A 21,381-nucleotide genomic window follows, 5' to 3' on the forward strand; every position below is an offset into this window, starting at 1 on the left:
TAGGCGTGTGTGGGTAACGGGAATGATGATGAGAGATAAAATTAGATACAGCTTCAGGTGGTTTCTGAACTACCAAGAGCCTTTGCAACTCGTAAGTTATATTTTTGGGAGGAAGCACTTGTGGTGGTTGCCCGTCTAATAGGAGTAGCTATCGCATGTATCTTATCTTATCTGAGCGATAGCTTATCAGTTCGACCTCTGACCAATAAGCTTCCTTGTTATCTTAGTAATTAAGTGACTCATTTAATCAAACTTTGTTTAGTCAATTTCAAATGGATATAATCTCTACTTTATTTAACTTCTAACCGGAAAAGATTGCATTATATCTTGAAATAGTTTGCATTCAATCGGTTTTAACAACAATTATTATATTGAAGCATAAACTGAATATTCCTGAATTTAGTGTTAAGGTGTCTTGTTTTATTTCTGGCTGATTCTAAAACTTGGTTTTGATCATAAAAAATCCAAACTGTAATCTTCTGTAGTTGAGCTAAAATATAATTTCTGAATAATTTCAGAGTTAATATAAGCCATTTCCTGCATCATTCAACCAGTATGTATGTAACGTTTTAATGTTCAGTAGCATGCATACAAAGTAATTCATTACATCCATCTGTGTATTTATTCAATGTCTGCAGTTGAGCATATTAATAAATTATTGAATCTAGGTCAATAGTCTATCTCATCGGATGCTTTACTGCTTTTTTGTACTTAAGGTATTTGAAATATTTCACACGTAGAGAATTATTTTCATGTAGAGGTCTTCCTTTCTTATCACTTGCTCCAATGCTAGCAACAAGAAGGCTGTTGCATTTACCTATCAAGGAGTATTTTAGAATTAGAACTTTAGTCTCTTATGAAGTAAAAAAGGTATAACCAGTTGGTAAAAAATCTCAGTGATCTAATGTGTGAAATATTCCATTTTTCAACTAATGAAGATGAAATAAAATATTGGTGAAAATCTCATATCAGTATTGGAAATTAATTTCCAAGTGACCCATTTATATTATTTCATTACAAGGTGAATTAACTCTTAATCCATTGAAAAAGACAAAATATATTTCAATTGTGACTAATTGAATCCATATAATGTGATGAATTCTAGTAATCAACTCTATTCCACCAAATATTTTTATTATTATCCGATAATTTTTCTTTCTTTGTAGGTCTAGTATTGCATATTAGCTTACTTTATTCAATTCACCAAAATATATTAGGTCGTGTCAAAACATAGTTCGCAGAAAAAATACAATCATAAATCTCACACAAAATGTATCATGAGATTCACTCAGAGTATATATTTTTACATTAGGCTACCTTCCATTTAAACTTTAGTCAGTTCTAATATAACTGTGAATTGTTATTTATTAATTTCTGCTGATTGTTGTATTAATTCAAGTTATGCTCCAATTAAAACATGGTTTTTTACAGGCACAGAGTAGCATGAAGTATCCACAGCTTTTTTCGATGCCTGAAGCCCTACGCATTTGGCTGGAGGATGAATTAGAAGCCAGAGGAATAGATACTGTGTACTCTCATCATATTCTTAACATTCTCCAGCACAAAAACCTCAAAGAAAGTTCAGTACACGTGAGTAAACTAATTTATTTATTTAATTACAGTATAATTAGAGTACGGTATACTAATGTACAGAGGGGTACAAAAAATGTATACACTCTTTGGCAGATTATTTTTTTGTTTTTAAATTAATTTTACAGAAAACACACGTTCAATGTTTTAAAATGTACTGAATTTGATTACAAAACATCGAAATACAATACCAAGTAAGATTTATAGCTTTGTTCTGTTTACGTTCACTGTCAATTAGTGTATACATTTTTTAAATAAAATTATGCACATTCAACTAAGTGCTCTCTTCATTTCTACTAAGAGAATCATGTTTTAGAAAGGGTCGACTCTCCAAACTTAGCTCTTTTGGGCGAATAATGAAGATATTCATTTCGTCGGTCATTTCTATTTTATTCTTCTCTATTTTCAAGTGATGAGTCAAGAGGCGTACTTCAAGGAGTGGGCCTAACTGTTTTAATGATTTTGTAATGAGTCATAATGTAATGCATTTTATTAATGTTTTATTGTCGATGTAAATCAAGTAATTAGTCATCATTTTCCAACAATCTTTTTTTTCATGGAAATCAAGTTTTTGTGTTTCTATTTTACGATTCAATGCTCATATATTTATTTTTCAGGTTAGTGGAATCGAATCACTTGTTGATGAGCTGCGTACGAAATTGAAGAAATTCGAAAGTGAAGGTAGGGTTCTAATTTATCTGTGGGCAAAATCTTTCCACAATTATTTTTATTGTTGTTGTTGTTGGTTTTCAACGTTTCTAAAAAGAACAATTATTTGTATAGTAATCCATTTAATCATAAGGCTTATAGCATGTAAGGTTAACGGAAAATAGCAATTTTTAAACATTAATAATGAAAAGTCAAGCTAGTATACTTGAACTGCTTTAAGCAAGATCTTGTTACAAAAAACAATTAATTAAATAATGTTACATTTCTATTTTGAAGTTATGTTGCCTGTTATTGAACATGTTTCATGACTTGTGTTGCAGACGAAACTTACCCTCAAAAGACGTTCGGTTCAAGTACCAGTGCGCCAACCTGCTCTTTCCAGGACACGATTTTATTTGCAGAAACTGGACAAAAGTAAGTCCTAATTAATTTTTTAGTTGGTCTAAACGACCTGAAAAAATTCGATTCCTCTACTCACACAACAATAAAAGTAGTTCATGAATAATTTGGGATATAATATATAAGAGGAATTAAATAAAATAAATAAATAAATTCTTTGGTCATGTCATGAGGCCTCCCAAACATAGAATTACAAAAAAATAGTAAATTCCATATTCGCTTGTCAATGGAGGGGGATGTATTGAAAGATCTAGTTTTAGCAAAAAATTACTAATTAAATTATTATCAATCGAAATAGTTATAGAATAACAGTAAATAAATGAATGGAAAATTATTCCAGAGGTAAAAGCTCCAAGAGTTGGAACAAGATGGATTGGAGAAACAAAAGCTGCATTGTCTCAAAAAGTGAAAGTCTAATTAACTATCATGAATCACATTTAGCGTCTTCCACTTTGGGAGCACGAGGGCTAATAATAATAATAAGTTTTGTAAAAATTCAATTGTACTAACTCTGAACTATTTTTCCAGGTTTTCCGAAAACACATTGCATAAATCTGGAAATTCAGCGCTGGCTACGTTCACTAGCGCCTGGTCTTGTCCCTCGTACTACGAAAGAAAGTTTCTGAAATGCGGGTTCGGTAGAAACCTATCGAATCTAGTAGTTGGAAACAAGGAAAAGAGTTCGGGTAGCATTTTGAAGAAGTGGGAGGAGGAGAACAAAGAAAATCAGGCATCGAAAGAAAATGTGGGTACAAAAGAGAAAATGAGGTCAAGATCAAGGTCTACAGTGAAACAGCAGCACGCTCACAAGGCAAGGAAGAACATGGCCAAGTCTTTGGATCGCAAGGATGATTTGTTGAAGGTGAAGGTGACGTTGGATGGTAGCAAGGCAAGGAAACTGGAACTAGCCAATGAGCCAGCGAGAGCCATTCTGTCCAAGTACGACCGAGAGGTGAAGTCGATTTGGTCGGACGACCTGGACGGTTGCGACGAGAACTTGCCAATGGATTTTCAACAGCTGTTAGAGTCACCTGATAACACTAGTTTGCCCATGGAGTTTTATAAGAATATCAACAACAAGAGGCAACAGATGAACTCGTTTATCCAGTGTGGTACCAACATCACCAGCTCCATATGGTCGACAGACACGGCCGACATGGACTGCAGCGCCGAGCCAGAGTCACTCATCCTCGACAACAACGACAAGCAACAAGAGGACTGCTCCATGTCGTCGCTGTCCATCTGGGACGACGACAAACAACCTTGCTATCCGACCAACAACCAACCGACCCAACAATGGAGCAATGGCGAAAACCTATTTGCCGACACACCGTGGCAGATGAAAGCAGCCAAGTGGTCGGATGTGGAAGGAACCAGCTTGCACATCGACGATGGCGGCAAGTTCTATTCTGCGTTCGATGACGGCCCACCACAGCCACCAGCACCAGAAACACTCATCGACACAAGTCTGTCAGCGCTCAACCACAACAAAGAGGACAGCTGCTTCATGGAGGTGGTGCCCAACTCCAACTCCAATTCCAACAAGGTGTCGCAGTACAAGAGCCATGTGGCTAGCTGCCAGTTGAAGAATATCTGGGAGGCGAAGAACGAAGACGAGGATCTGTTCACCTCTATGCGCACCCACTTTCAGCCGATCGCTGTTAACGAGATGAAGGAAGAGGCACAGGTACACACATACATCCATATTATATACAATTATTTAATTATCCAATAAATACATCGATTTGTGCAATGGGTCTTGTCTTTGAAATACTAGGCTAATATTGCAATATAAATTGTTATATACATTAACAACACTAGTCAACAGCACAAAAATAGTCCGATGGACATTGGAACGGCTAAGAACCTCATCACCCATCCGCACCCATAGACGTTTTCAATCGGGTGTATTATAAAAAAATTAATTCATGCTCGTTTCTGGGTGAAAGCGAGGAGGAGCTGTGATTCTTTTTATAATGACATACTTAAATACACACAATTCGTTTTGCATAAGGTTCACGAACTGCATGACTTTTTTTATTTTATTTTTTCTATATTCTCTTTTACTTTTCAATCTTTCTATTTTGTTTTCAATGTAATCCACGTTATTACTGTACTTGTATATTTGTTGTACATAATGTTCATTCAGGTACAGTGCTATTTTGTTTTTGTACCACTATGGGTCTTGTTAGACTCAGTGGGAGTTGTCATATTGTAAGAATGAATAAATGACGCATTTTCATTTATAATCAGCTGTGGACATCGTTGATCAACTCTTATTTGAAAAAGTTGCACCAATCTGTTTCAATTTCTATCGGACTATTTTCGTGCGGTAGACTATAGGCCAACTCTCTACATACTGATTCCCCTGCCTCTTCTTCCTTCCGGTCTAGCCTTGCCTTTCGTTCATCACTCATCCGAGCTACATGGCCATACCATCTCAAGGTTTTTCTTTGAACAGTGGTAATCAGTTCCTCCTGTTTTTATGCTTCTCTGATTACACTATTTCTCACTGTCACTTTTGGTTTTTCCAACCACCCTCCTTAGGTATCTCATTTCTGAGGAGGTAATTCTCTACTCTTGTGTTTTTCTGTCAGGCATTCTGTTCCGTAGAGTAGGACTGGCTTGAATATCACTGTAACACTTATTTTTATTTTAGTTCAATAATTGATTTGTTTTGTTAAGGTGGTTGTGGAACCGCAGTACGAGGACGGCACAACGTTCCAGATCAGCAGCAGTATGGAGAAAGTGTACTTTGAGCGCAGCGACAGTGGCGCACTCTACCTAGACGCCGACAAAAACCAGAAGTATCGCGAGTTCAAAGACGCCTGCTGCATCGAGTACCCGGGCGTGTTTTGGCCCAAGTTCCGTGTCTGCCAGAACGAAAAGTTCTGCCAGACCGACGACGACGTGGTGGCCGAGGAGGGGGAGGGGGAGATGTACTTTCCCGGTGATGAGAAGCAGGTGGAGGATTGCATAGAGAGGGATGCCGCCGCTGCTACAGTTATCACCGTTGGCGGCTGGGTCACTACCTGGCCGGCTAGCATATGGAGTAACGACACGCCGCACTTGTAAGTATTACAACACTGCTTTTAAAACTGTCACCATTTGATTATAAAAATTGGAGTAACCCTTTAAAGATGTCCTTATAAGGATTGCTGATACAGTGTAACCTGGCTATTGTGATCTCGGCCGTAGTGTCAACACGGATATAATGTCATTTATTTATATATTGGTCCCGCCAATCTATAAGTAATATTTGAATTGTAAAAAACTCGGATTTATTGGCAGTAAATTATAAAACCTCTTATAATAACGTCAAGAAAATTGGGCGGAGAACTGAGATGACAACGTAGCCAGACGGAGAAAATTACATAATTCTTTGTGCAGTAGAAAATTACAGACTTCCTATTATCGTGCTTATAAGTTGTGAATTGACTTAGTGTATTTTGAGTTTTGGACCTGAGTTTTTAGGTAAGATTCGGTTATAGGCCTGTTATATATACAGGGTGATTCACACATAAGGTGTAACAATAGATAACTTGTAAACCGTTCATTTCACAGAGAACTTTAAATGGGCAACTTCCCTTATTTTCTGTGCCATTTAAAATAGAAAATTTGTGCCGCCATCTTCCAAAATAAACGGCAACTTTATTTTTGAAATGGCGACTCCCATTTTTATGATATTTTAGAATTCTACGTAGCTTAATATTTTAAGACATTTTTACTCTCGTCATTTTTTTTATTGACGTTTGGGTTTATCAAAAAAATGACAAGTAAAAATGACTTGAAATTTTACGTAGAATCCAAAAATATAATAAAAATGGTGGTTGCCATTTAAAAAAAATAAAGTTGTCCTCCATTTTGGAAAATGGCGGCCAAATTTTCTATTAAAATGGCATGTCGTTAATGTCACATAAAAGAAGGGAAGTTAGTTGTCCATTTAAAGTTCTCTGTGAAATGAACGGTTAACAAGTTACCTATTGTTACACTTTATGTGAATCACTCTGTATGTTGAAGTGTGTATTTCCTAAATTACCTTTATTAAAAGTGTGTCTTCCATTTTTATTTTCTATTTTTCCTCTGTTTAAAATTAAGATATATTTTTTGATAGTGACACTCTGATATAGCGCAATTACATGTATGATTCCTTAAATTACGTTATAACCAAGTTCCACTGTAGTTTGAAGTAGATCTCACTATAGTAATCTATTTAGAAATAGCATATCTATTGGAATCTATTTAAAATTGAATAGTTCATGTTTTATACAAGGGTCATTTTTTCAACCTCCGACTGGACATAAATAATAGACGAATGTATACTAGTAGTTCTGCGAACAGTAGACCTCGCTCATGAATAGCCTACAACTTTCAAACTAATGAGAAGGGCCATTAAGAAAGTACAGTATATTGTGAAGATTTATCCATGTCATCTATTATTTTCTCTATTGAAAGTGCTGGAGACATTGTTCCCAGGGACCCCGGACTTATAAATGTTTCTCAAGGAGGTACATCGTCCCCATATTTACAATATTACAACTTTCTAATAATTAATTATAAGGAATCGGTCAACTGACAGAAGAATGGAATATGCAGTAGGCAATTTAGACGATTAATCGTCTCACAGACGATAGTGAGACGGAAAATGATTCTAAATAAGATGGGTTTGTTGACAGGTTGATAATAATGTTTTTCGTGAAAAGTGTTTTCAATGTTATGGCTTGTTATGCCTATGCAGAATATTAATGCTTACAAGTCGGTTTCCGATCTCATACTAAAAGGAAAACAAAAGCTAACTAATCTGTGATGCCTCCGGCCGGCTCCATAGGTCTAGAAACTATTCATCTATGAAACAGGGAAAATTCGTGTTGAAAAGGGAAGAAACGGTGCAATCAAGTGAGAAGTTTTCTTCAATTAATAAATACAGTATGATTTGGAGCGGCTCAGACGTTCTCAAGGTTCACCGCTGACAACTCTTGTCTCTTGTCCTCTGAGATCTGAGTGATACAGAAATGAATGAGTAGTGTAATAGCAAACCCTGCTCACTAAAGCTATCTCTGTATGTATTCTCACTGCCTTGTTTTCTAGTAGTACATATGTCACTCTAAAAATAGCTCGATAGCATTCTTTCATCATTCCAACGATATCATTCATTCAATACAGCACATATTAGAGCGGCACAATTTCTATTCTAAAAATTAGAGCTATTTTTTTTACTTATATTTATTGTGGGCACGATACAATACTCTGAATTTAGTAGCAATATTATTTATGTTTAACTTATCGTAAATCCAAGGATCTTTCATTTTGAAAAGATTAAAAATTGCTGTATCTTCAAAGATAACGGCGCTAGATACGAAAAAGTAACTTTCTGGATGGAGGTTCGTCTGCGGTTTTTTAAATTACAAAAAACGGAGGTTTTATCAAAAATAGTTACACATACGTTTCTGCGCCTTGTTTCAAAGAACTTGCATACCAAATTTCATCCAAATCGGACTGCGACTGTAACTGCGATACAAACAGACAAAAGCCGATCGAGTCGAAACTATGACCTCAGCTTCGCTTCGGTCAATAAAATGATAATTCTTCCATCAGAAGTACTTACACTTTCATGTTGATTATTCTTCAACATAATTACCGTAAAGTTTGCGGCATTTGTCATACCAGTGGACCAGCCTACCAAAACCCTCTTCGTAAAATGCTGCCGCCAAATGGGTTTAAGTGGGTTATGACGTTGTTTTGGAGCTCCTCGTTTGTTAGGAAGCTCTGCTCTCGAAGTAATGTCTTAGGTTCTTGGAAAAGGTATAGGTTACTAGTGGCCAAGTCAGGTTTGTATGGTGGGTGATGAACCTATCCCTTTTGATTTGCTAGAGAAGTCGTTTGGTTGCACCAGCACTGTTAGGCCGAGTTGTCATGCATCACAATTCCTGACATGCCAGGAGAATCCCAATAAAAAGTGTTCTTATACATAGCTCATAATGATTTTGAACTTAGATTCAAGAATAAAAAATTATGATTAGGCAGATCACATATTGGAACTGGACAGGACGAGTGGGTGAAACTTGATCAATAGTAATTTCATAGTTATCTGTCCTAAGATCTGATTGCATAGTTCAATTTTAAACATAACCTCCAATGGTATAAGTTAAGGATGAGGCAAGGCCTACATTGAAAATTGAGTTGATGGTTGGCCTTGGACTGGACTGAACAGAAGAAAACAAAAATACGTATTCTCGCCTGACCGGAAAAGCCGCTCTGAATTCAGTAGCAATCTTATTTATGTTCTATCAAATAAATAATGATAATGCATCTACGAATTACCTTTTTATTTATTTTACCAAATATCAAACCTAAGGCTCCACGTTTATCTGTGCGGTTAGAGACAATCACTGACGTAATATTTTTTGCTCCTTCACTAACCAACATTAACAAGCAATATCACAGGATGTTTTCTCTATAATCTATCTATCTATATAAAAATGAATGTCTGTTTGTGTGTTTGTTTGTTTGTTTGTTCCCTATAGACTCGAAAACTACTTGACAGAACGGCATGAAACTTTGGGAATATGTTGTGTGAATATTGGGGATGGTTTCTGAACAGAAATTTTAATAGGGGGACTAATAATAATTATTTATTAATCCTTTTACAGACCTATGTTTTTGAAATTTTAGGCCGAGTGTCCACTTATATTTTAGCATCTAAAGTTACCAGCTGTATAATAAACACGTTACCCTGTGATCAATTGTGTACTGGTATTAAAACGGTGGTTTGGAGTTGAAGTTAGTGTACCGTAGTTGATTGATACCAGCTGTAGATAATCGTTCCTTAGAAGACCTATACAAATAATTATCACTACCCTATAAATGAGTAACTGGAAAATAATTATTCATCTCTTGAAAGAGAGTTGTTCATATTGCAATCATTAATTACTGAAGAATGATAGAATAAATTGATTTTTTTAAATTTAGCTTTGCTTATATTCATCCTAAAATTGGAAAGAATATGGAATTCTGTGATATTCACCGTATATCGCATATTTCCTTGACCATCTATTGATAATCAACAACTATGAAAACATTAAATTCATCTTTGAAACACTGATTTAATCTACCGGTATCTATTTTTTTAATCCAACACTTTACTGATATATATTACTACCAATTGATCGAGAATATGTTGCAATGTCGGAATAATAAATGCTGCATGACTAAGCACATAGGAAGTCCGTATTGAGATGTAAATGAAAATATTGACTGTCAGATAAATTTCATGATTCACCAAATAAAGTCAAGTGTGACATGAGATACATTGACTTTTTGGCGGTACGAAGTTCGCCGGGTAAGCTAATAGTAAATAAATGTTTAATATTTTATTGTTGCAGGTGTAATGTTTGGGGCGGCGCAGTGAACGGAGATGCTCGCGTGGCAGTCGAGGAGCAGTACATCAAGTTGAAAGATGAAATTTTGGAAGAAGGAGAAGAGTTGTTATCAAATTTGAGCTCCATGCAAGATCTTTACCTGAACAGCGATGACTCTGCTACTGCTATGCATTCAACTCAGGTATCGTCAGTTTTCTTTAATTTTTCAACCAACGCGAGTTTTTGAATTGTTGTCAAGATACAATAAATTCTTTTACATCACGTTGAACTTGATTGAATGCCAACAATTGAAATATCTATTCAATCAGCGAAGATTTATGGCAAACAAATTAATTTATTGCCTTTCCAACAAAAGCCTTAGAATTAGAATCCGATCAGTAGATTATTATTATTATTATTTATCCAACGTCAGGAGGTATATATAGCCTAGAAATAATAAGAAATCAATACATCTTGAGAAATTCAAATGAAAATTAATAAAGGCAAAGGAATTGCTAGCCCATTTTAGGGTACAACCACACTGAAAGCGGAGCGGAGCGTGGCGTGTCGTCAAGGAGCGTCGTGAACAATAGCATGTTGAGTAATGAGCTAAAACAGACTGCAAGCGTCTACTCGCAGAGCGGAGCGGAGCGGGGCGTGGCGTCAAACTTTGGAACAAGCTGGTTTGTTTTATGGAGCGTCTAAGAGCGGATCGTCAAAGTGCGAGTGCCGTACTAATGTATATACTAGTAGTCTACTCTTGAACATAATAATGCACTTGTTCTACTACATTTTCTACTACCATCTAGTACACTAGTATATTGAATTTAATGTTTGCCAAAATTCCCCTGTAATGTGTATTATTTGATTATTCAAAGAACATTCATCTATTGCAGTTTGAAATCAAAAGTAAGGCTATTCTAATCCATTTCATTCAAATTTCTATGAAATACGGCTACCTTAGTGTTAATTTATTTGAAAAATTGAAAATGGTATTGTTAATGAAAATGAGACTTATGTAATAACATTGGTAGATAAAATAATAAGGTATTCTTTGTACTATGTTTTTTCCAAATTTATAGGTGACAAAGTCCAAGATAAGGTTAGAATAACGTGTACAATTTTTATAAAATTTTAGTCCAAAATGAACATGGAAACTATATATTTTAAATTCAGATGGCTTGAATTAATAAATTTATTAGAAATATTCCACTCAATTACCATTTGTAACAAATAATATTGAGTTATTAAAAAAAATTGAAACCATTGAAGAAACACAAACTTTGTAATTAATTTTTAATTACAAGTCTCTCTTCAGGAAATATTGGATTCCTCCAATAATTGGAATTAAAATTCTAATTATTATCAGTGACTTGTTTTTCCAAATCAGGCTTCACTCTTGTTGAAATGTAATCAAAGGTTGAAGTCTACATTCGCATGTACTCGATAAATCGGCACTCATGCTTTCTTAAAACATTTAACAGATGGTGATATTCACCAAATAGTCTACGATTTAAGTTAATTTTATTAACCCACTCTGTCCTAGCAGGCTTAGCTAAAATCCAATACTTTAAGTACTGATGGCGTTGTCCAAGTTTGCACGGACATTACTTTATGAAAACAATTACGGTACTTAAAGTATTGGATTTTAGCTAAGCCTGCTAGGACAGAGTGGGTTAATAAAATTAACTCAGATGCTTCCAGTGTGTTTCATGAACGCTCTGACCACGCCACGCCACGCTCCGCTCCGCTTTCAGTGTAGTTGTACCCTAATATTACAATCCCATTATGTGAAGCCAATGTTCAACGGCTCTTACAACTTTGTTTATTTATTTGTTTATTGTTTTTTCAATCAATCTTATTCATGCTATCCTTAATACGTTTTCATACCGTCAATTTGTATTTTGTATTATCTGACTATTGGCCAGTTGATTTCTATTACCAATTCTGAAGGGTCCGTATCACAGAGACAAGTTCTCACAGAGACAAGTAGTGTTTTTGAACGATATTAGTGTCACAGAGACAAGTTTCATAGGAACAAGTATTTTTATAAATGGCAGTCTCACAGGAACAAGTTCCCACAGAGACAAGGTGACAAGGTTCAGTCTCACTGGAACAAGAAGAGGGGTAGAGTCCCATTCGAACAAGTGGAGTGTCACAGAGACAAGGTCAGTCTCACAGGAACAAGGTTTGTGTGGTGTGTTGCCTACACATGAAGATGAAGACATTCCATTTGCTCTAATAAATTGGATGTCATCTGTTTTTTAATATATATACATATATATTATGGTGACATTAATAGAATAGAATCACTGCCTTTATTTTTCTTAGAGAGCGAAGTTAGGGCGCAGTCGACCCTCTCTTACACTCAACTCTCTATCAAGTATTATAACAATACAAAAAAATAATACAAATAATATGATTAAAAACAAACAATAGTTAAGTTATCTACTTATTTTAAAAAATAACAAATTTTAAATTATTGAAAAGAAAGAGAAAAAATTACCTTGAAAATAATACATAACAATGCTGAATAATAGTATTTTCTGATACTTCATCACTTTAGTAAAAAATAAGACACTACAGAATACAATACAGTAGGCCTACATAGCAACTGAAGTGTTTGCTATACATTTCATTTCCTTATCACTTATTATCACTATGTTTTTTTTTTTTAAGATTACGTCCTAAAGACTCCAGTCATGGAGTATAAGACAAGTCATGTTATTACATAATAATTCTAACACTAAGTAGTTCAACCTAGTTTAGGTTTGAAAGGAATTCTTGTACACTATAAAAAGCTCTATCAACTAAATATTTTTTAATTTGTTTTTTGAAAATCTTCAAATCATCATTACTTTTCAAGATTTGAGGTAGCTTGTTATAAAATTTCCTACCAATATAATCTGGTTTTTGTTCAAATAACCTACTATTGTGACCCATTATATGATAATCTGCTCTGTTTCGCGTATTATACTCATGAACATCTGAATTCTGGATCACACCACTCGTTTTCACATGCATTACAACTTCATATACATACAAAGATGGCACAGTTAATAGACCAAGCTTTTTAAATAAAGGCCTACAAGAGTCTAACCTATTCACTTTCTCTATACATCTGAGTGCCTTCTTTTGAATCTTAAACACCCTGTCCATATTTTGTTGAGATGAATTACCCCATACTAAAATAGCATACCTAATATGAGATAGTATAAGTCCATGGTAAGCAGTTAACAGTAGTTTTTTATCATTCAGCCTAGCAAGCTGCCGCAGGACAAATACCCCAGATGATATCTTATTACATATCCTCTCAATGTAAGGATGCCATGTTAATTTCCTGTCCAATAAAATTCCCAAGAATGCTACTTTCTCTTCTTGGTCTAATTCATTTTCCTCTACAAACACATTTATTTCTCTATCCTCTACTGAATTATATTTACTTTTGAATTGTAGGAATTGACATTTCTTACTATTTATTGTTAATTGCCTATGCTTCAAGAATTGGACAATTGACTGTACTCCAGTAAAAGCATTTATTTCTAGACTATCTAATAAATAATTGTTAAAGATAAGCGATGTGTCATCAGCAAACAACAGAGCTCTGTGATCTTTTAACTCTTTTGGTAATTGGTTCACATACAACAGAAACAGTAAGGGACCCAGAATTGAGCCTTGAGGTACTCCAGCCTGGACCTCCAGTTTTTGAGATTTAATTTTTACTATTTCATTCCCATCTACCTTGGTAGACTTGGTAAGCTCAACACACTGGTTTCTACCTATGAGATATGATTCAAACCATTTTAGTTCTATACCATTTACACCTACAGTTTTTAGTATTTCCAATAATATTCTATGGTTCACACAATCAAAAGCTTTGGATAAATCAAGAAATATTGCGGCTGCCTTCTCACCTGAATCTATTATATCTATTAGTCTTTCAACAAGGGATACTATTGCAGTCTTAGTAGATTTCCCTTTCTGGAACCCATGCTGTTCATCACATATGAAATTAATTTCTTCCAGGTGCATCAATAGCCTATTTAAAACTACTCTTTCAAAAATTTTACTTATTACATTTAGAATACTAATGGGTCTATAATTTTCAACTCTTTCAGAATCACCGCTCTTGAAAATTGGCAAAATTTTTCCTTGTTTCAGATCATCAGGGAAAATACCCTGCTCTAGTGAAGTATTAAGGAGATGCAATAAAGGGTCCAGTAATTCATTTTCACATTCTTTTAAAATTTTGCTTGAGACCCCATCCAATCCTACTGTTTTTTTGTTATTCAAATTTTTTATTATTCTTGACAACTCATCTCTTGATAATGGATGAAATTTAAATACCTTTTCAATTGGCTCAGCATTTAATGTAGTTGTATTATAAGTATTAGTGTTCAGTGACTTTTGGAGATTATATGCAACCTGTTGATAATACTTATTGAAAAAGTTACAAATGTCTATACTATCATCCATATAATTTCCATGTTCATCGATTATCCTAGGGACATTAGTAACTGTATCTTTTTGAGCTGCTCTCCTATTTCTATTAATTACCTCCCAAACAGCAGAGTTAAAATTGGTACTAGTTGTTAATATTTCAGCTGTTTTCTTACACTTAGCTTTCCTCACTTCTTTTGCATAGTTTTTCTTTAGACATTTGTATTTGACTTCACTCGGAACATCCCTCACTAATTTAAATTCCTCATAAGCTTCCCTAACAATATTTCTTTGAGTAAGAATATCTTCAGTTATCCATTCATCTACTTTGTTTAATTTACTTTTTACTTTGACTTTTTTTATTGGACAGCATACACTAATGTGAAATCTTAGAGTATCAATGAATTGCTTATATTTGTAATTTAGGTTACAACTGTTATAAACACTACTCCAATTTTCTTGAAGCAGTTCCTGCTTCAAACAATTTATATTTCCTAGCTCATATTGCTGAATTTCTTTCACAAAAGTTTTTTTTCTGCTTGGATTCTGGCCCTGCAACTTAACATCTAAAATTTGATAGTTATGATCTGATAGATCTGAGCTACCTAACCTGACATTACAACCTTCTATATGTGTGAGGATATTATCAATAATTGTCTGTGAAGTTCGAGTTACTCTTGTATATTCGTGGACCTTAATTTCTAAATTATTCATATTAATAATATCTCTAATATCCTCTGTCATTTTATCCTGCCTGGCAAAATCGGTATTGAAATCTCCTACTACTATAACATTTGTGAAACGAGCGGTTGTAATTTCCAAAAGTGCAGCTCACAAAATTTTTGCCAGTCTCCATTTGGTGACCTATAGATACCTAACACTGCTACCTCAAATCGATCATCAATTTTTAACCTTAGTCCCGTCACCTCTAAATCCATCTCAACAGAAAATCTCTTAACAAAATCCAGTTCATAAGTTTGGGTATGTTTAGCATTGCTAGTGAATATACATACACCACCACTTCTATGAGCTATTCTACAAAATTCTGATCTCAGTGAATAGCCTGGAATCCTAACTTGATTTATTTCCTTTATTTTTAAGCCATGCTCTGTGAAAATAACAATGTCAGGATCCTCCTGTTTAAGAAATACTTCTAATCTGTCAATTTTGTTGCGAAGATACTGAATATTTTGATGATAAATACTAAAAACCTTACCATCTTGTGCTACTCTATCTCTAGCATTTGTAGCTATTTCCCTTTCCCTGTTTTGAGCCAATTTACTAAAAAATCGTTATTTGTTTTTTTGACTGTTTTTAAACCAGAGGATTGCAAACGGCTTTCAATCAGCTCTGCCAATCTATTACAAAAGATTACTTTGCCAGATCGATTTAGATGCAACCCATGATTAGTGAAGTTATGTCTTTTCAGCCTTTCATTTAGAAAACAAATCCCCAGTTGTTTAGAATTCTTATTTTTTAGGCTGTTGATTGTATTATGGATTGATTTGTTTGTCGAATTGATTGCTTCATTTAATTCTGGCCTATCAAACCTATTAGGAATAGTACTTATTATTAAGTTTGTTTTTTTGCTGAGTGGTACAATTTCCTTGATTTTTTCTGTTACTTGAGGAAGATGATTCAAGTTAGGTTCATTTATATTATTTGAGCCACCCAGTACAATTAGATAGTCATTTTCATCAAAGTCTTTAGTTTGTTCCCTAGCTGACTCTACAACTGCATTAATTGATGCACTTGGCTTGAAAAAACATTGGACATCAAATTTATTTTTCAATCTATGTAAATCTCGAAGTGGATAAGTAAATTACATTATGATTTATTCAAATAGTAAATAGAATCTTCCTTCAATCAACAAACAACGTGACAAACAATGCTCCTTCAATCCACGTGACATACATATATAAATATTTAATTTGCATACGTAAATAATGTGGTGACATCATTTGATGTCAGCTTTAAACGTTTCTCCTGTGGAGAAAAAATGATGAATTTAGTGGACTGTTTAGTGTATCCTAGACATTTAGATTCAAATCTACATAGCAATTGATTCCCCTTTTCATCCAGGATATTTGTGGTTTCTTATAATTTCGATTTATTGACCGAGCGAAGTGAGTTCTAAGATTCAAGTCGACGGCTTTGCATTTCTCATTATGTTTATATGTTCCGCAATTACGGCGAAACGCAGCAATAGATTACCATGAAATTTGACAGGTATATTTCTTTTTAAATTGTGCCTCGACGTATAAACAAGGTTTTTTGGAAATTTTGCATTTTAAGGTTAATACAATAGGTAAAGTCTCCTTCGAACGCCAATATTACAGTAAAAATCAGAATAGAATCATCCATAATAATTCAGCTGTTGAGTGGATTTTCAATTGCATGCTATAACGCATGCAATTAATATAGCAATGTAACTTAGTAAAAAATCAGCTGTCGTGTTGACTATTCATTGCATGCAATGACGCATGCAATTAATAACGGAAAGAAAACATAGTATTTTCTCTCGACCTTTATCTGCTTTCAACTCGGGCTGACCTGTTGCCAGTGTGTTGAAGGAGATTAGCTTTTGATGTTAACATATTTTTGATACACTATCCCCAACAGCCATTAGCCGTTTTCACTCCGACATCTTGCCGACACAACATACAAACAGGATTTACTCTTATGGACAGTATGAGACGAGGCTGTGTTTTATAACTGCGCGAGGTCTACTGTTCATAGAACTACTAGTCTAGGATGTCGTTTTACCAAAATCATCAAATATTTAATGATTCAATACAATGATACATGTACAAATGTAAAGCTGACTAGCACCGAGGTAGAATCAATTTAATCTTAAATAATTTGAGATATATTTCAAGTTGTTAGGCTTCATTTATTCATTGAACACCTATTTTATCATTATGGGTTATCAGAACCTATTAGAATTATGTAGATTGCCTTCAATGAATAAATTGAATTCCATGTAAATGTATTTCTACCAAACTCCAAAATAACTATTTAAATGTGACTTTCAATTGTTCAGGTTAAGGCCAAATTTTGATACTGCAGTAACTTATGCATAAGTGATATCAATGTAAGAAAGAACAGATTATATACTTCTAGATGAATGAAACAATATTGGAAAGATGTTATCCAACGGTATTTGAATACACCCCTGACTGTTACCGTATGGGAGTACCACCAGTAATTTATAAGTTTTAAATTCAACAGAAGAGTGGTTATAGATAAAATAGTGTACTCATCGGTTATAATCTTCTCCTATCTATATTTTTCTTATTATTTTTCATCTTCTTCCTCTTCTTCCTTCTTCTTCTTCTTCTGTGTCCTTTTTCTATTACGGTATCTTCTTCTTCTTCTCGCTTGTTCTTCTTCTCCTCCTGTCGTCTTCTTCTTCTTCTTCTTCTTTCTCTAGCTTTGTCCGGCAAGGACTGATTTGTTTTTGTATTATGGAGTCCCTTTTGTATAAGGTACCAAGAACAATGACAGGGATATTTCCTGGGCTCAAGAGAATAATAATACTAATTCCCTCTGTCCTTTTGCTAAGTTGAAACGTGTAGCAACGTGAGTTGAAATGTATAAGTTGACGTAAATTTTTGAAGGCTGATCTTCGAATTGATAAAATGACGACTTTATAGAAACATGATCACAAGCAAATCTCTAAGAACATAATGGAGACTATTCCTTTTAACAGAATAGTGTTTCATCATCATTATCTTTATCCTCAAATGATACGAGTCGATCCATTCGGCGTATTCACGCCGATCTATTTCATCTAGAAATACCATCATCTAAATATTATGGTAACAATGAAGTGTGCGCAGAAAATCTCACTGACACTGACTGTACAACTATGAGAGTAAGTCAAGACTAGACAAGGTCTAAGATTCAAGTCGATGGTTTTGCATTTCTCTTTATGTTTAAATATTTTTATGTTCCACATATACGGCGAAACGTGGCAATAGATTTCAATGAAATTTAACAGGTATGTTACTCTTTAAATTGCTGATGATTAGACATACAGTACTCCTCATATGCCACAGTTTCACAATTCTGTAGACAAGATTAGAATAAATCAATAGAACAGTTAATTTCAAACTGCCATGTACTATGAAAAAAATCAAAATGGCACTGGCTCAGTAGAACAAGTAGAATAGCATAGGACTTTAAAAAGAACTCAGATATCCAAAATTTCATTGACCGCGCGAAGTGAGGTCTAAGATTCAAGTGTCGAGTGGATTATTAATTGCATGAAATGACGCATGCAATTAATATCCCAATGTAATTTGGTAAAAAATCAGCTGTCGTGTGAACTATTGCAAGCGATGAGGCATGCAATATTGATAACTCAAAGTAGTAGGTACTTCAACTCGGTACGATTGTAGCTGTTTACAACAAATTATCAGCATTCTAATGATAATAATTATACTTGATATCAGTAATTATTGACGATACATTTCAGTCATTAGTGCCTTACACGCCGATATTTCGCCGACACGTCATAACAGCACATAATTCACCCTGATGGAGGCTGTGGTTTTTAACTTTGCGAGGTCTACTGTTCACAGAACTACTAGTTATTTTTCCAACTGAATAGGTCAACAAATTCTATTGGGAGATCAAAGGAAAATGAAAGGCGCTGCATTGTGATAAAGTCACGTTCGGCAGACGCCAGTGTGTTTTTTCGATGAAAATGGAAAAAGATGCATCAGAAGCTCTGGCATCCAATTATTTAATATTTTACCTGATTTCATGAAGAGTATGATTGAACGCAACTTTAGATCTCAATTAAAGATAGATTTCTCTAAGAGTGCTTTTTACTCAAAGGAAGAGTACATTCAACATTACTCCATATGAATGGTATTGTGCTTTCTTTCCCTGTGTCTTGTGTATTTGTTACTGTGGGCTGTGTCTTTTTTGTTCGACCATTTAGATTTTTTGACAAGTTCCAGATCCCCCTGATTCAGGTGGGCAGTGAATGCTATTTAATCTATCTATCTATCTATGCATGTAACTGGTTCATAAATTTGAAACATGAAACACCATTAAGTAATGCACTTACCAAATGCAGTCCCAAAATAAGCACTACCAAATGCACTCCCAACTGGACAGTTGGGTTAAGCAAGCTTGAAGCTAGTTGAAGACACTCCCCTACACTTATGGAGGCTTATAACATTAATCCATTGTACCTTGTTGTTCAATATTGTTTTTTTCTCTCAGTAATTAAACAAAATAAAATAATTTTTCTCGGGTAAAACCTATCTGGATGGGGGCATGGAATGGTCAAGAGAGAACAATACCACCCCTCCTTCAACGCTGGTTGAATGGGAAACAATAACTATCAACCCATGTCAATGCTCAACCAATATCAAACAATAGATCTCTTAATGCCCCCATCCAAATAGGTTTAGCAGCATAAAATATTTTTTCAAAACCTACTCCAAAATCCACCACTCTGGTCCGCAACTTACAACTCGACATAATATGTATCGTTCAAAAAATATCAATTAGCTCAAGGAAATTAGTTCTTTGATAATATTAGAATAGGCTGAAAATTGTGATCTATAATGATGGAATTCAACTATTTTTCTAGATTCAATAAGAATTACTTGAAAATTCTGTTTTGAAACAATGTGTACATATGATAAGAGTTACAAAAATGAATGAGTAATTTTTAATTACAACCTGATATGAGTTACAAAATCGTTATATTATACTAAAATTATTTGTTGCGTGTAACACACCATTTAATTGCAGGGTTTCGTTTTTACCACACGACAAACATAATATCCTTTGATTAGCAATTCGATTGTACATCAATAAAAACTGGTATATGCCTTCACGGTTTAGATCTTTGTCGCATCTTGATAAGCTCTGCAAAAACTCCATGTTACACCAAGAGCTACAGAGTATAGACTGTCTAATAGTTGGAAATTATAACTTGTAAATTATGAACCTGTACATAACACGGAAATGGGAATCCCGCAGTAAAAGTCTAAGTGTGGAATAACGTCACTAAACTTAACAGGATGGGGGCATACGATTCATTGCACAAGGGTCGAAAATGAGCTAAATCTACCTGCCAAAGGGTCTCGCAGTTGTATTGTTCTAGCTTGACTGTCCCATGCCCCCATTGAGATAGGTTTTACCCCTTTTTCTCTCCACAGATGCAAATACAAGAAAAAAGTGGAATAAAACGATGTATGAACTTGAATACAAAAAGAAATCGTTAATACTATATTTATATACCGACACTTTAATAGTGTACTTCTACAGAAATACTATCTTAAACCAGAACCACATCTGCAAAAAAAAATTAGTTGTAAATAGGCTACGATAGGATATGGTTGACGGGATCAATTCTACTTACTTATTATAATATTATTTACTATTCACTCTATAGTATTCACTGATTTTCCAAATTTGAATTGAATAAAAAGCTTTTCAAAAATACAGAATATAGGTTTCAAAGTCTCGATCAGTGATTTACTTGTCAAGTGGTCAAATTGACTATATAGATTGTTTTTCATAGAGGGATAAACTGAGATATAATAAATACAAGTTTTATAAAAATTGTTTTGTATTGAAAATTTGCCTGAAAACAAAAATTATCAAAATAATCTATCACTTTTAAACAAAGTAGGCTATATATACATATACAAAAGATACCATGTTACATTATTATTGTATCAACGGTAAAATAATAATATTAATTTGATCACAACAACGATATAACCGAAACACCTCTACTGAATTCTTTCTTCATGAGACCAACAGATTCTAAAGAAATTGAAGAGACAATAAAAGAGCTGAAGAATAATTGCGCCTCAGGAATGGATAATCTCAATAACACAGTACTCAAGCAAATAGGCCACACTATTTCACAACCACTAGCCACGATTTTTAA

General features: G+C 34.4%; 1 protein-coding gene across 2 annotated transcripts in view; it reads left to right on the forward strand.

Annotated features, from left to right (window-relative positions):
- LOC111049581 overlaps positions 1-21,381 on the forward strand; it is a 53,330-nt gene that overhangs the window by 20,028 nt on the left and 11,921 nt on the right. For both annotated transcript variants that reach the window (XM_022335695.2, XM_039427515.1), the window contains exons 3-8: positions 1,432-1,590; positions 2,208-2,271; positions 2,580-2,673; positions 3,187-4,345; positions 5,344-5,729; positions 10,041-10,218. In XM_022335695.2, coding sequence (XP_022191387.1) covers positions 1,444-1,590; positions 2,208-2,271; positions 2,580-2,673; positions 3,187-4,345; positions 5,344-5,729; positions 10,041-10,218 — 2,028 coding nt within the window. In that variant the 5' untranslated portion in view covers positions 1,432-1,443. The remainder of the gene's footprint in view (positions 1-1,431; positions 1,591-2,207; positions 2,272-2,579; positions 2,674-3,186; positions 4,346-5,343; positions 5,730-10,040; positions 10,219-21,381) is intronic.

Source organism: Nilaparvata lugens, chromosome 4 (assembly GCF_014356525.2).
Source record: "Nilaparvata lugens isolate BPH chromosome 4, ASM1435652v1, whole genome shotgun sequence".
NCBI classification, from domain to species: domain Eukaryota; kingdom Metazoa; phylum Arthropoda; class Insecta; order Hemiptera; family Delphacidae; genus Nilaparvata; species Nilaparvata lugens.